The sequence below is a fragment of the Rattus norvegicus genome, chromosome 13 (assembly GCF_021556685.1).
Source record: "Rattus norvegicus strain SHRSP/BbbUtx chromosome 13, alternate assembly SHRSP_T2T, whole genome shotgun sequence".
NCBI lineage: Eukaryota > Metazoa > Chordata > Mammalia > Rodentia > Muridae > Rattus > Rattus norvegicus.
In genome coordinates this window covers 74,671,081-74,687,167 of record NC_141546.1, presented here as the reverse complement: position 1 = coordinate 74,687,167, position 16,087 = coordinate 74,671,081, and the positions used below count along the sequence as shown (strand labels likewise).

At 43.5% G+C, this 16,087-nt stretch overlaps 1 protein-coding gene and 1 long non-coding RNA gene across 6 annotated transcripts in view; one reads left to right on the top strand and one right to left on the bottom strand.

Moving 5' to 3' along the window:
* The window catches only part of Tnr (tenascin R), a 420,945-nt gene that overhangs the window by 50,977 nt on the left and 353,881 nt on the right, over positions 1 to 16,087 (bottom strand). For 3 of the 4 annotated variants that reach the window (XM_087580076.1, XM_087580075.1, NM_013045.2), the window contains 2 exons: positions 12,004 to 12,273; positions 6,098 to 6,283 (listed from right to left, as the gene is read on the bottom strand). In XM_087580076.1, coding sequence (XP_087436202.1) covers positions 6,098 to 6,283; positions 12,004 to 12,273 — 456 coding nt within the window. Of the gene's footprint in view, positions 1 to 5,360; positions 5,722 to 6,097; positions 6,284 to 12,003; positions 12,274 to 16,087 lie in introns of those variants that run through there. The other variant, XM_087580077.1, reaches the window with a different exon arrangement.
* The window catches only part of LOC148001718 (uncharacterized), a 103,897-nt gene that overhangs the window by 80,570 nt on the left and 7,240 nt on the right, over positions 1 to 16,087 (top strand). The window lies entirely within an intron of this gene.

Genomic DNA, 16,087 nt, shown 5'->3' with positions numbered 1-16,087 from the left:
TATCTTTCACAAGTCTGTGAAGCTCAAGGCCACCAAGGAGGATTAGGGGGTTAGTTAGTCCTAGTTTACTGCTTCTTTCACAGAGAGGGACAAACTGTGAACCCTTCCCTTAAGGAGCTTCCAGTCATTTTCTTGATTTTGACAGCAGGTCTCAAGTTGTATCTGGCAAAATTATTTATGAAAATAAGACCATGTCCCAGCACAGTGAAATCCCCCAGTGGTGGAATTCTGAGGCAGAGATATCACAGGTGGAGAGGGGTCTGGAGAGAGAGGAGCTTCACAGACGTCCTGAAATCACACCTCATGGGCAATGGTTTGCTTTTTAGCTAAATGAAGAGCCGTGTTGCCTAGCCCTGTCCTCTCATCTTGATTAACTTTTTTCAGGGTTTCTCAAGTGAATCAAGCTTTCGGTGACATCACTCTGCCTCTGGGGACATGGATAAGGTTAAAGCACTAAAATAGGCAGCCAACTCCCTCTTGACTTTAAAACCATATTTAAAAGGGAAGAAGTATTAAAGATGCGATATTAAGTAATTTTAGAAGAAAGTAATATAAAGTCCTCAGATGGAATGTCCTTGTGGCCAGCGACATTAGTGGGGAGCTTGTCTCCTCACACCCGTCTCGTTGTAACACCCCATTTCTGGTTCTGCTGTAAATTAATGTTTTCTGTTGAAGGAGCCAACGAAGAATCACTCATTCTGGTCTGTGTCTCTTCTCCTGGCATCTCTCGTACTGGACTTCTCACGCATGTTAAGTGACCTGGTTCTACAGTCTATGAGAAGCTGTGTGCCCCTGTTTCTGCAGCTTACCCCATACCTTCCTGTTCCCCGGCAGGTCACATTTTCTTTTTAAAGGCTCCCTCACTGAAGTGGCCACTTGGGGTCACTATGACCTTGCCCAAAGGAGTCTGAACTCTTAGACCCTTAGCCCATACCTCTCCCAGTCACAAGTGCCCAAGACCTATTACTGATGGTGGGTTTTGTATCAGCATGGCAGAGAAATGCAGTCAGGGTGAAATGGACACAAGTGCCTTGGTCAGTGTTGATTTGACAACTGTCCTCCCTTTAAAGTTTCCAATTCCTTCATGGAAAATCTCCCCATGAATAATAGTATATCTATCTGCATGTACATCTTGTCAAGCTCACTCTCCCATCTCTGGAACCATGTCTGGGTCCTGAGATAGAAGTGGTGGGTTTAGTAGATGGTCCCCATCCAATGTTCCCTACCAATCAGAAGCTGTGAAGGAGGCCAATCACACTGATGGGGTGTGCTTGCAGATATCATCTGTATGTGTGCATACTTGTATATTATGAATGTAAATGTGTGATTATTTGTGTATACTTATGTGTATGCTATATGAGTGTGTATGTGGGCCCTGTTGTATGTATTTGTGTGTATGAAAGTATATGAGTGCATATGGTATGACAACGATATATGTGCATATACATGTGACCTTATAATTCTGTATAAGCATATGAGTTTATATGTGTATATATGAGTGAGTGAGTGTTATTACATATGAGAATATAAATGTGTGATTGTATAAGTGCATATGTACACATATAAGCATGTGTGAGAAATGATGGATGCACATCTATGTACATTTATCTGCATATGTGTGTCATGTGTATACAGATTTGTACTTGAGTGTATGTGACTACATGTGTGTGTGAGTTGTGGTATGTGTGGCTGTCTGTAACCTTATTCTTTTCTACAACTTACATTATAGCACAATGTCTATAGGCTCTAGGTTTCCCTTATTGATTGATGCTCTGATTATCAGCTTGCTGATTACAGATTGGACTATGGGTATCGAGTAGCAGCTGGCTAGGAAGCACTCATGAGGAACCATGGAGACCAGTTCCTTTCACTTGGTTCCCTGGTTACAGTATCCACAGGTGTCCAGGAGGAAGAGCGAGGGTTGGGGATGATGTACCGGTGGACAAGAGCCTATTCTTTTGTGGCTGAGCATGCATTCCTGGCTTTTCTGAGGACGGAGAAGAGGAGCCACCTCAGACACAGTTATTGGAGCACTGGAAATGTTTATTTTTATTTTGCGTTAGTCTCTGGCAGGAAGGTACTCCATTGACCTCATTTCAGCCAACAACCTGGAATCTTCTTCCCTTCTTCCCTGCACCAGGAGTCTTCCATGTGATTCTTGTCAGAAAGCAGAATTGCGATGCCAGCCTCTTTGAGCACAGTGCCAGGTTCTAACCTGGAGGGGCCTTGATGGTCCTGTAAATCTGTGGTGCATTGGGACCCTGTGGAGACTTCATGCATAGAATGTTGACTAAGCAGACATCATAGAGACTCAGAGGCTGAGCTAAAAGACATCTTAATATTTAAGATTCTGAAGTCACCCAAGCAAGGAAAAGCAGAAAGAAAAATAAACCCCACTGCAGACACGGTCTATTATTTAGAAACAAACTAGTGCCCCAGAGGGAATTCTCTGAGTGTCACCTAACATAGAGTAATGAGGGAATGTCTGGGATTCTAGACCTGAGCCTAGGTTGAGTGTTGTAAAGAACAAAGCTGTGGAAGTGGGTGGGTGGGTGTGTGCTTGCTGTGAGCCTTTTAAATCATGAAAAAACCCTAGAACCAAGAAGGGCATAGGTTTCACAGTAAAAGAGTCAATGGTGGCCTCAGAGACAAGAGCTTCTGTCAATAATTGTAAGTAGAGGGGCCGCTGCCTCTAATTGTAACAATCACCTGGGACGATAAAGGGGGTGTAAAGGTGTGTCAGGGAAAGACCAGACAGCAGTGGGTCTAAGACTGAACTTTGTGGAGAGGCAAACAGTTCATATGCACTCTGTATTTCAGGCTCCAACTTCAGCGCTCACACACAATAGCATGTAGGATTTTTATTTAACCCTCTTGATGGCTCTGTAGTAGACAGCAGGAAACTGAAGCACAGAAAACGTAGGAAACCTGGTCAAAGAGCAAACCCATGAAGCCATATGCCTCTAAGCTGAGTAGGGACATCAAAAGCCTTGCACTGAACGAGTGCTTTCCTTCTGTCAGTGTGTTTGTCCCCGTGTCCACACATTTCCTAAGGCTGTGACTGAATGGGTCAGGCAGAAGAGGCCTCTAACATTCCCCTCGCTGCTGGTACCCACATTCACTTGGGGCATCATGCTGATCAAAGGAGGTCATCCTAAATCAGCTACCAACAGACCTCTGCTCCCCTTTGTCCTCCACTATCATCATCCATGTACAGCCTCCCTGTTAGCAGCACTACTTCACACTCATTAAATATATGACTCTCTGTAGAGCCAGAGGGGACGGAGGATACCAAGAAAACAGGGCCCTCTAAACCAACCTGGTCAAAGCTCATATGAACTCACCGAGACTGCAGCAGCATGCACAGGGCCTGCATGTGTCTGCACTCAGCCTCTGCACATATATTACAGCTTCCAGTTAGTGTTTTTTATGGGACTCCTGAGTATGTGAACCAGAAGGGCCTCTTGTGCCTTCTCTTGGGTTCTTTTCCTTCTCTTTGTCTTGTCCAACTCTGATGTGATAGCTTTCATTTTATCTTATTCTATTTTTGTTATATTTTATCATTTAAAAGGAGTAAAAAATGATATGACTCTCACGATGACTCTCTGAGGTGAGTACCATCACTTACAAATGAAGAAATAGAGGCTTGGAAAGGGGGTCAGCTGAACCAGGCACATGGAAAGTGTTGAGTCTAGGTCCAAGTCAAATAAGAGGTTTCTGGAGGAGACCCACACAGGGCATAGATGCTGAGAAAGTTTCCTCTTCAGGGTCCAGGTAGGGCAATGAGTGACATACAGTTATACAGAACTGGGACCAATCATTTCCCCTTCTCTCTTCCCTGGGCCTTTCTTTCCCCAGAGACTGCAGTGAGAGAACAGTGATCCTGTGAGCTAGGCTCAGCAAAGCAGCATACTGTGCTTGGCTTTCTTATGTGCCTACAATCCCTCCTCAAATTATGCACGTGTATTATTATCATATATATTTTTATAAGCACAACTCCAACATAAATATCAACCTACTTGAGCCCATGACTCAGTGATTAATCTTCATTTGCCTTACAGGTCTTTGGCTCTTAAATTTGAACTGTCCCTTACATTTTTTTCCTCTTTATCGTCAGCAGCAAGGGAAAGAAAGCTTCTTCACGGGGACCCAGAAGCTGCTCTGAGTCACCATGTTCCTTGCTAGTGTTGTGACCTTGTGCAAGTTTCCAGAGCCCCCGAGTCTCATCCATACAATGGGAGTGTCCGTGGCTACAGATGGGTAGTGTAAGACACGTATTAGTGAACACAAATTCTTCTCTTTTTTTTTCTCCTGATTATGGGGACTAATAACTAGTCCGTGATTGGTTCCCTGTGATTTTACAGTGTAGCTTCTATCCAAGCAACAAGCCACCTTTCTTGTAAAAAAAAGAAACCAAATAAAGGAACAATCAAAAAGAAACCTGTTACTTGCCCAATCAGCCTGTAGGTGTAGGCAAAGAAGTGCTGTTTCCTCCTGTATTATTCAGTTTTTGATGCGGGGATTCTTTTTCCAAATCAGTGTTGCCAGCTCTCTGCAAGGCTTGCTGTCCCTTCCGAGCTCAATTCCCTCCTGTTAATCTGCTTCATCAGCATATTCCCCCTCTCCTCGCTGGGTTTCAGCTGTGCATCTTTGAGGCTCAGACTCTTGAATGTTTACTTTAAGTAGCTTCATTTGGCAAGGGGGTCTGGGATTTCAGCTCAGGAGGAAAACAGCTTTCGATCACGTGCTCTTGTTTACTATTCTCATTCTTGGAGTCTCGGGACTTGTAGGACGGCAAATGGTTTTGCAAACCAAGACACAAGTTAAATAAAGTCTATGGGCTCAAGGGCAGCCTCTGGCCCACAGCAGTGTGTGCCATTCATCCTTCATGTCAAAGTCACATGGTATTCCTCAAGCACCCACCTTTTGGTGAGGTCTAACACATATATTTTCTTGGATAGATATCCCGTGGAATCAGAAGGAGCCATGGCTGAGTCCCATCTCCCCCAGGATCTCTCACCACCTCGTCGACTCCAGCCAGGCATTATGTTGACTTAGGGTACTGCCTCAGTCCACACACCATCTTTTCTTCTCTGACATCACCGGCAGACTACTGGCCAGTCTGTGTCAGCCCTCAGCCTTGTCTGTACATACTTACTTATTTCCCTGCTTTGCTTAAAATCCCTTACCCAGCACTATGCTGCTAGTGCAGAGTTTATCACCCAGGAAACTGAGGCAGGAGGATCATGAAATGGAAGCTAGCCTTGGCTAAAGTAGGTACCTATATAAAGTAGGTAAATACATATTCTTTCCACTAGCATAGCTCAAATTCTTTATAAGATACAGAAGGCATGACCAGGTTCCCATTTTAAGATTTTGCACTTTATTCATTAACTTAGTTATTTGTTTATCCAAAAAGTGAGGATGTAGGATCCAGTATATGGTTGACATTGTGCTAAACCCCAAATTGAACAATGAACAAAACAAACGTGGACCGACTTTTATGGAGCTTTAGGTGTAGGGTCAAGATCAAATAATCCAGCCCACACATAACAGAAGAGTGCAGAGAGAGAATTGTTTGAGGGTAGGTCAGTTTGACCTTGTTCCTCACTGAGTGACATGTAAATTCCGGTTGCTGAGAGGCAATCTGGCATGAGCTCTGCGGTGAGAATACCCTGGGACCGAAGGCACACTGTGCTTGAGGAAATGAAGGAAGCAAACCTATGGGCACAGAGACCATCAGGACATCAAGACGAGGTAGATTAGGGAAGTCAAGAAAAACAAGCCAGCCTTGGGAGACTGTTCATCCTGAAGGCAATGCTGGATGTCTAGAATGTATACATAATGTAATGGATAATAAAAATGTACTTCAAGAAATTATTCTGTGTCGCCAGAATTAGATTGAGCTAAAAAAAAGTAGGGGATTATTGCCATGGTTAAAAGGAGAGATGACAGTGTGTTTAGAATGACTGATAGTTGCGCACTCTGGAGGTGGGGATGTATTTGTTGGTGGAGTAGTTTGAAATAAATAAGTTGAGGAAAGAGAGCCGTGAGGATACAGATTCAACAACCATCCCAAAAGACAGATCTTATTCACCTGTGAGGGTAGTCTTGGTAGTTGGACCAATGCCTTTGGGTACCAGCACTTCATGGTACTGCTCCCCGGCTAGGGTGCTGTACACAACCTTGTACTCCTGAGCTTCAGCCTCGCTGTTATCCCATTCGAGGTCAAGGCTAGTTGCTGTCCGGGAACCCACTCGCAAATTCTTGGGAGCATCAATTTCTAAAAATAAACAAATATAACCAACATTGTATATAATTACACACATTTGGGGTGCATTGTGAATGCTAATAATCTTTGAGGTGGGAGCCCCTACCTCCTGGCCTCTCATCTGAATAAAGTTGGAAGGTGTTACTTCCCTTTTTTTGTTCTACCGTGATGATTCCTTAGGTAGGTCACTTGATGTGGAGTTGAATGTCTATGAATTTTATGTTTCCTCTCTATCATCTGAGAATTCAAGTAGTGTTCTAGAAACTTGAAAAGGGGTTGACTAATATCAGATGTTAAAAGCAAGGAAATAGATAATCCAGTAGGAGAAAGAAAAAACAAAACAAAACAAAACAAAACAAAACAAAACAAAACCAAAGGACAATCCCAAGTGGTTAAAATGGAACAGAGTTTGCTGATTTTGAGCTATCTTCCTGTGGGCTTTCTTGCATTGATCCAACTGAACAGCATGCAAGCTGGAAATTTACAAAGTGAATGGTGAGTGTGAAGAGAGCAGTGTGAAGAGAACGAGGCACCTGGTCACTCTGGAGTCAGGCTTCAGTGGGAACCACTTTTGACATCTACAATAATGGCAGCACGGATAATTCTTTCAAGGTCTTAGAACTGAATGACCACCTCCTGGAAAGGGGGAAACACTGCAAGCTGTCTACAGATTAGATGTGTACGTGAAATGCACAGCATGACACCAGATACAAATGTAGGAGTCCAAGCCTGGATGGATGGCTTATTGTTATCTTTAATGACCTTCCAGGAACTGGAATGTGTGCTCTTAGGCTTCTAAAAATTTTCATGACTTTTGGCATTTCCTCCCATAATCTCTGGGAGCTACTTCTCTAACCCAGGACTGCCCACCTGCACTGCTTATCTGAGGAGGACTAATGTAAGAACATGCAGTGTAAGAAAGTATTGTCTTAGGGCTGGAGAGATGGCTCAGCAGTTAAGAGTACTCACTCACTGCTCTTCCAGAGGCCCTGAGTTCAATTCCCAGCAACCACATGGTGGCTCACAACCATCTGTGATAATGGGATCTGATGTGTGTTTTCTGATGTGTCTGAAGACAGCATACTCATATACATTAAATCAATAATATTTTTTATAAAAAAGAAAGTATTGTTTTGAAAATCTATCACTTAAAAAGTCTAAAATAGTTCCAGCCATCGGGACTTGAATTTAACGTTGGGATGGTCCAATTATTTGTTCTAAGTAGACTGTGGTAATCTGCCAATGCCAGGCAAGTAGCCCACTCCCGTTTGTTCCTGTGGAGGAGAAGACTGCTGGGAATTCATATGAATGCAGAGGCTTCTGTTGTGTGATGTCAACTGGGTGTGGGTGTGGGGGATCTTGAGCAGATGGATGTCTTTGCAGCTTATTTTTCTGAGAAATTGGTCTTCGTTCAAACTGCATTATACTGGATACTGTTCATTCTTGATGTAGTATACATTATCTCTCTGGGAGTTTAATGGACAGAGAGCATGAGGGCAGACACATGTGAGGTTAAAAGATACATAGGGAGAAAGATCTCCTTTTCATGCCATCCAGAACATCAGCCCATAGAATTTATTCCTCACATAGGGGTGGGTAGCATCTCAGTTAACCCAATCTAAAAAACTTCATACACATGCCCAGAAATGTGTCTCCTAGGTGGCTCCCAACTCTGTCAGGTTGATGAATATTAACCATTGCAGAGGTAAAGACAATTAATCAAGGTTAAGGTCGGGACCACTTATACTTAGAAAATGTTATCTTAGAGATTTCCTCTTTTTATAAGGGCATAGAGTGTAATCTAATGCCTTTGAACTCTATGGGAGGGGCTATTTAATCTGAAGTGAACAGCTGTTTCAATCTCAATAATTGTAAAAGCGCTCATTCCCAGCATGAGGGCCTGGACAGTGAGTGTTAGAACTGGGCAGAGTTGAGATCAGTGCTCTCTCTGGGTCTAGAAAGAACAGCTGGAGGACATTCGTGTAGGAGGGGACTGAGCAGGTCTCTGAAACATGCCTGCAAAGACAGATGGCCAAGGGAGCTCTGGTGCTAGCCTTTTTATCTAGTCTTGAGACTATTAGTTAGATCAGAATTTTTTTCTCTGTTTAAAACTTTCTGTTGTTGTTCCATGTGAAATTCTCATTAATTGCAACAGGCACCGGGCACTGGGCACTGAGTGGGCAGACCTTTTTAACACTTCTACTCTTTCATTCTTGAGACACAGCGAGCTAATTTGTACTCCAGAGCCTTTGAACTAGTTGCTATGTCTGCCCAGAATATTCCCTAGCTCTTGCATAACTTAGGTCTTATAGTTCTTAGCTAGAAGGCCATTTTTTTCAGAGGGGTAACCTCAATCCAGTGGTGCTCTCCTCCTGTCTTATTCATTTTCCTTCCTATCTCAGAAATCATGATTGAATGATCTCTCATTTTGCTTTTCTCACTTGGAGGCCACTCGTGTGAAATGGGCTCTCATCTGTTTACTCTATAGTCTCCTTGCCTAGAACAATGCTTGTGGTCCCAGAGAATGTCCAAAAAGTACATGGTAAGTAACTGAATGTGTCCCATCCACTTCTCAACCTTAATTGTTCCTTGCAAGTCTTTAGAAATGGCTTATTACATATGTCAGCTGTGGGCTATGAGATTGCCTGAGGTGAGATAGTATAGGGAACAGAACAGCGGTGACAAAGGCAGCCAGCCTTACAGATACGAGATGTCTCTCTGCTGTCCACAACCAGCATCTTGGCTAAGGGGCTCAAGGGCTTCCTGGATGAACTTGTTGGAGAATCTCAGAATGGAGTTACCAGTGAGGAGAGGGGGGACAAAATTCTGGTTTGGATGTTTGTATTTGTTACCTGGGGCTGCCACACAACACAGCCCAAGTTGGAGTCTATGTAGGAAAGTAATGCCTAGAAGCTTGCAATGCATATGTATGTACATGGCATGGTGGTTTTCTTCTGAGAGCTGTGAGAAAGTCTGTGGCATGCCTCTCAGCATCTCGTGATTTTTCTAGCCATCTTGGGTGTCCCCTGAGCAGTTCTTGCCTCCATCTTCATGTGGCAGACCCTGCGTGCATGCCTGTCTCTGTCCTGGTTTCCCCCATTGATAACAACACAGTCATTGAATCAGAGCCAATCCCGATGACTTTACTTCAATCTGCCCATCAGCAAGTACCCTATTTTCAAACAAACAGGGGACCAGAGCTGTAATATCTTTTCAACCCATAAGAAGTGCTAAGTCCAGGTGTGGGCCATCCAGGTCAAATGCACAGATGCCTAAGTCCTTTGAGAGTGAAGTCCTCCATGATATAGAAACTGCCCCAGAGTCTCCATGAGGCTGCAGAAGTGGGGAGGGACTCTGTAGGTTTCCTAGTCTGGCTTCCTTCTAATTACTGGTCTCTGTTGCTTCCACCAGGGTTCTTCTTTCCTGAGCAGCTCTAAGACCCAGACTAAGATCCTACTCACCATGTAGGAAGCAAATCTCAGTTTTAATTGCCTGTGCAATTAGTGCGCTCCTAGTGTCGAAGCCATCACCTGGAAAAACACTTTGCTTAATTTGAATTTAAGGGGAATTCTGAAATGACTGAGGGCCCTACCGGTGAGGGTCTGCACAACCTTTCATCATTCCGCTGGCATCTGCCAACTCTGGACTTGGAGAATCTGTCTGCAAAGCTATTTGTCTCTACCCACCCCTACTTCCCTCTCTCCTAAGGGAGCCTAAGGAAGCAGGCATGGGTCTGAGGCACAGGCTGAAGGTTGCATGGAAAAGCAGCCACCTAATAGTTACCAATCCACTAGGCAACCTGAAACTGAGAATCGTGTTGCAGTGAGCTGAAACTCAGGGGGAACTCCCTCGGAGGAGGTGGGATGTAATTGTCATGACTAGAATTTTCCTGGGCTATCAGCCAGTGCGGCTCCATCTTGCCAACCTGAACATCAAGAATTAGCTTTTGCTCATGCTGCTTGAGAGCCCCCTTCTCTTTTCCTGCTCCTTCAAACTCGTTATCAGAGCAGAGCACAAAGGAGCCACTTTCAAATACAAGCTATCTTGAAATTAAGAGAAGAATGCAGAACATGTGCCCACAGCAGATACCAGCAGCCTGAACAGTCATGTCTGAAATTGTGTGTGTGTGTGTGTGTGTGTGTGTGTGTGGTGTGTTGACCGTGACCAAGAATGGATCTTGCAGGATTGTCCTTCCTCATGCTATTAGGTGAACATTTTACCTAACTGGGGAGAAAGAAAGAGAAATGAGAATAATTTGATTGCTTTTTCTAAGAAGCACACTCAGTCTGTGGGGGATCTCAAGATGTGTTTACTGAAACAGCCCATTGGCTACAGTCCAGGCAAGGCAGTAGAGTCTGGTACCAAGGATTTTGAGAAGAATTTAAAAAGTGTCTGGCAGACTCCACCTGCCTCTTGAAGCTTGCCAGAGTCCACATTTGTTTTTAGGGAGAAAGTTTACCAGTGTCCATTCTTGTTTGGTTCTGTGGGAAGAGCTCATCATAAGACTCTTGGCTGCTTTCCTTTCCTGGAGAAGATGGGCTTACTTAAGTGGTAAGTTGTGCACTGAAGCCTGGGCACTGACAGTCCGTTCCCCTCTCTCAAGGGACCGCTGCTGTAAGGGTCTAATCTCGGCCTGTTCCTAAGTCCTAACCTCAGTACTCTAGGACTTCCCTTGGACAGACTAGCCCATGTCTTGCCCAGCCATTCAATTTGCAAATCTGTCCAGCTGTAACACTAAGCCATCTGTTACAATTGTGCTCTTATTTTGCAGGTGCAAAATCTAGATAAAGAAAGTGAGCGGATTATTGCAGATTCTTGGAGTTCTTGATTCAGTCCATCTTGCAACAGACTCTTAAACTACTACAAAGCAAGGTCAGACATGTAGGTTAGTGTTCTTTCAGAAGACAATGGTTCTTTGATCTTCTGGATGGGATCAGTTTACTTTGATCCTTGGAGCAACTTGGAACTGGCAAAAACATTCGTTGACATGTAACCTCTCCAAGGAAGAGAGGACAAGGCCAACAACATTCTAGATTCACAGGAACTCAGTCTCTAACCTGATCACAGGATCTTGCTCCCTTGAGCGGGGCCTATCATTAGCCACTGGCTGGTCAGGCCTCTGAGTTCTGAATCAGAAAGTTAGTCACCCCTGGGCATGGCTTTTCTGATTGCTGCTGAAGCCCTTCAAGGAAGCTCTTCATGACGCTTTCTTGTGGACATCATTGCAAGGCTGAAAAAATTATAATTTCATTTTCCTGTTATTCATAGCTTATCTTCTACCAATTGGCCTAAGGCTAGAGGTTACAAATGGCAGATTGACTCAGGAACCTCGGTTGGAAGGTTTGCTGATGACTATACAGGTTAAGCTTTGCACAAGGCTGAAGAGTGTTCGTGGTAATGAAACCACTTCAGGCTTAGAGAATCTCTATAGCCTGTAAATGGCAATAAAATGTCTCAGGAAATAGACACCTTCTCTGCACTCTCATGGATTTGCCATTTAGGCCAACAGTATGGATGCTCAAATGTCTTCTGGACAAACTTACCACTTCAGAAAAAAGAAATCAGAGCGTCATGGAAGGAAGGAAGTTATATTAAATCATATCCAGATAACAGAGTTAGTATGAGAAACCAGCTCTCCCTTCTTGGTGGTATTTTTTTTTTTTTTTGTCTTTTGGCTGCAATAACATCGTCCTGTCTCCCAGCCCCAGTCCTTTTCCCCACCCCAGTCTCACCTGTTGTAAACTGGGTGCTTGAGGCATCACTTTCATTGGTCCCCCGGACTGCGCTGATGGACACCTCGTAGCGGGAGCCAGGTCTAAGGGCTTGCACTGAGTACTGGCTAAGGGGAGGCTGCAGCCGGAAGGTAGTCTTCCCACCTTCGCCACCCACCAAGCCATATTTTAATAGAATGAAATCAACTTTGGCTCGAGGTGGGGTCCATTCCACAAAGGCCACAGTATCAGAGACATCTCGAACCAGGATCTGTGTGGGCCCGTCAATGACTGCATGAGAGACAGAACATGTCGATTTATGAGTAAGCCTTCTTTGGCATCTGTTTATATCCTTCCTTCTTATACTAGCTTGCTCAGTGGAATGGGTTTCCTCATCCATTGTACAGATGGGGAATATGATGCAAAAGTAGAAGTCTCTTCCTGGAGCACAAATTTGTCGACACCTTGGACACTGACATCCAGTTCTCCCAGAACTTGGGCTCTTTTTCTACTCATTGACTATAGGTTTCAGATGCTAGCATTTCATAGTCTGGGCAGGGGAAGGACACTTACTAGCCTGGATGATTCTGACCTATTTCTTTCAGAGGTAATGGCACAGGAGGAGAGAAGAAACTTCTGGCCTGTGCCTGTTGCCCAACTCTTATCTTCACTGGGCCCTGATGAAAGCTCTGTGAGATAAAAGAGACAAATGGAGCCCAGACTTGGTTGCCAAAGTCTCATTATAAGAATTCAGAAGTTATTCCTATCTAGCTTTATTTGGCTTGGACAACCAGACTAGCATTTGCATGTGTGGACATGAAACATGCCAGTTAGGAGAATGTGCTCATCTGAATTTAAAGAGCTGCAACTCTGGAGTTGTTTTTGTGAGCCTCTTCCTTCTTTCCTTCCTTCCTTCCTTCCTTCCTTCCTTCCTTCCTTCCTTCCTCCCCCCCTCCCTTCCTTCCTTCCTTCCTTCCTTCCTTCCTTCCTTCCTTCCTTCCTTCCTTCCTTCCTTCCTTCCTTCCACAAGTGCCAGCTTGTTTCTGAGCCTAAAGACACAGGACACAAAGGGCTTCCCAGGCTCTCTGGTGTTAGAAATTGTCCCTAGAGTTAGCCTGTGTAAAGCCAGGGTTGGTGTGGAGACTCTCTACCACCTTTGCAGAGAAATAGAGAACAGTAAATGTGCAAGTGAGGAGCAGAGAACTGAAGAGGAGACAAGGGAGAGGAGGGAGAGGATGGGGAGAAGGGAGAGGAGGGAGAGGAGGGAGAGGATAGGGAGGAGGGAGAGGAGGGAGAGGATAGGGAGGAGGGAGAGGAGGGAGAGGAGGGAGAGGAGGGGAAGAAAAAAAGGGAGAGGAGTGAGAGGGGGGAGGGGAAGGTATAGTTATACAGACAAACAGAAATGAGTGACCATGTGGGCTTATGGAAAGATACAGAGAGTAACTCAATTTCTGATATTCCATTTTGCTGTTCAAATCTTTTATGAATCCCAGGTATATATATTTCTGGTCCTGGGTTTCTAGGAAACAATTTATGTCCTTTCCAGTAAGTCTTCTTTTGCTTCAGTTAGTTTAAGTAACTTTCCATAGATGCCTCTGGAATCTTTGGCTAAGATTTGTCTTTAAACTTGTACACACTGGGCCACTTTCAATTCTGTCTCCGACACGGGTATCTGCATCAGGACCACTGCAGGCTAACCTAGAGTTAGTTCCTCAATTTTTCGAATTTGAGCCATTTGCTAGATGCTCGACTCTCAGCCTGTTGCTGTTTCCTAGTGAACAGCTTAGGGCTTTTGGTCTAGTATCAGTTAAAATGAAAATCATGAGATCATGTTGGTGCTACTTGGTTTGGAGTTCTATTTATCATTCTCAAGGTAGGCATGTGTTTAAACAGAAAATGTACCCCACCCCCTGCAACTTTAGGTGACTTGGACCTTTGCTATTTCACTTAACTTAATTGCAGGGTGGCTAGATGGTCTCCTAGCTATGACTTAAGCTCAATGTCCAAAACCCTATAGAGTGTTCCGTGAATGAAAGGAATGTATGAACCTCTTCATCCTTTTAAACAGAGAGGGGAGAACATTTTTTTTAAACTGGAGCTTTTTGAGACAGGAAGAAAAAAGGCATCGGGGGAAAATCAGATAACCACATAAAGCTTTTGTCCTTCAACTCTTTAGATCCAAAAACCCTAATCATAATGGATTGACCATATTAGAATGTGATTATGTAGCACAGAGGGCGTTAGCTGCAGGAGGTCTTGTATTTGCATTCATAAAATAGCCTGCCTGGAAAAAACCAGTCTGAGTGCAGATGAGGACTCAGAACTTCACAGGAGGGGGTTGGTGTAGGTCAGACCTTAGCAGAAGGAAGTAATCAAATGATTGTTTCCTAAAAGCAGCAGGCAGGGATGGGAGCCAGCCCTCTTTCCTGCTGCATCTTGGATACCACTCTTCTTTGGTCAACTGGTCTTAATGCCCTGTTCCAATCAAGGCTGCAGCAACCTTGATTTCAATTTCAGCACTAATTTCTAAACAAATATAAGTCCTTCCAAAAGAAGAGTGCAAGTGGGTTTTTTTCCTGCTTTCTCTTTCTTTTTTACATTTTTTTTCTTGTAATTCTGTACATCAAGCAAAGCCATTAAGTAGAACTTCTTTTCTTAATTGAAAGCTGCTTAGCTTTCCCATGGTTTTCTAAATCGGGAGCTTTTAATTTTAATTTTAAGGAACTCTCAAAAAGTACTTCAAATTTTATTTTAAAAATTCATTTGGATATAAAACCAAGACAGAGTTGGATTGCTTCTTTAAGTGCCCTCAATACTCGGGGAAGCAAGCTACTCAAATGGAATATCTTTCTCCTTTTCTGAGGCATCTTTCCTTTTCAGCCTTCTACCTGCTAATTTTTTTTTTAATGTCAGGCCTAGGAATGGCCTGGCAATACTCTGTATCAGAAGCGAATTATCTATCCTGAAGAAATGTCTGGTCTTCAGGATCCAGCATAGCCTTGGGGAACAGATTTGTGCCTGTGGCATTCTGGACAGTCCTCCAGATCATCTTGGTTTTGCTTCCATGGGGTTTCTTCTGAAACCCACTTTATTATAACAGCACTTCCTTGAGCATCCTCCCCATAGTCGAACATCGTTTTCTAAGAAAAAAATCTTCAATGGATGTACAAAGTATAAAAGAGATCAAAACAGAGCTTCCTTGGTTGACAATATGAGAGAAAAATTATTAAAGGTACAGATCTCCTCCTGATCCTGACTTTGAGATTTGGCTCAGGAATCCTGTTGCACCAATAGTTAAAACAAACACAAACAAACAAACAAAACATCATTTTCTAGACTAAATCTCTAAGTCTTAGAACCTGATGCTGTTAGTTTGGACACATATATCTGAGTTTGAACAGTTCAGCTACACCTATTACTTTAATTAACTATTTACTTTAGTTCCCTGTCCCACCCAAGCCAACATTTTGTTCTCAACCTAAGATTGGCTTTCTCACCCCATCTATCTTAGTTTTTGTCGCTAACAGGAAAACTTGCACAAGCTCTACATCCAACTTTCTCTATCAATAAATGAGAACCCCCCAAAAAAAACCTAATACCAGATGCTACTTAGCACTTCTGAGCGACTCTCAGGAGTCACACAGATGTGTGTCACAGTTGCTAAGTTACAGCACCGACACTGAACATCCTCTGTCAGCTAAGAGGACAATAAGGCAAAATATGACATGATTAATGAATTGATCTTGAAAATATAATGATCCTGAATGAGATAAACTGTGGGTGCCAAAAGAATAATTAACTTGAGCCATCATTTTGCTCAGTGACTCAACCCTGCCTACTGATTTCAATAGTCTGCCCCCTACTGCTTCTACTTCTAGCACCTTTTTCGTGTATGTGTGTATATGACAGGTATTAAGCATGCATCAGTAAAGTGATAATTATGTTGTATACGATATCCAATTTAATCCTCATACCAATTCAGTGGAGAAGGTGTTATAAAACAGATTGAAGTTTGGAAAATTTTTGGTTGAATTTCTCCAAGCCTTATAGTAGGAGAGGATGGGTTGGGTCTCGCTGGTTTCAAAGTTTATGGCAGTTCTCCGGG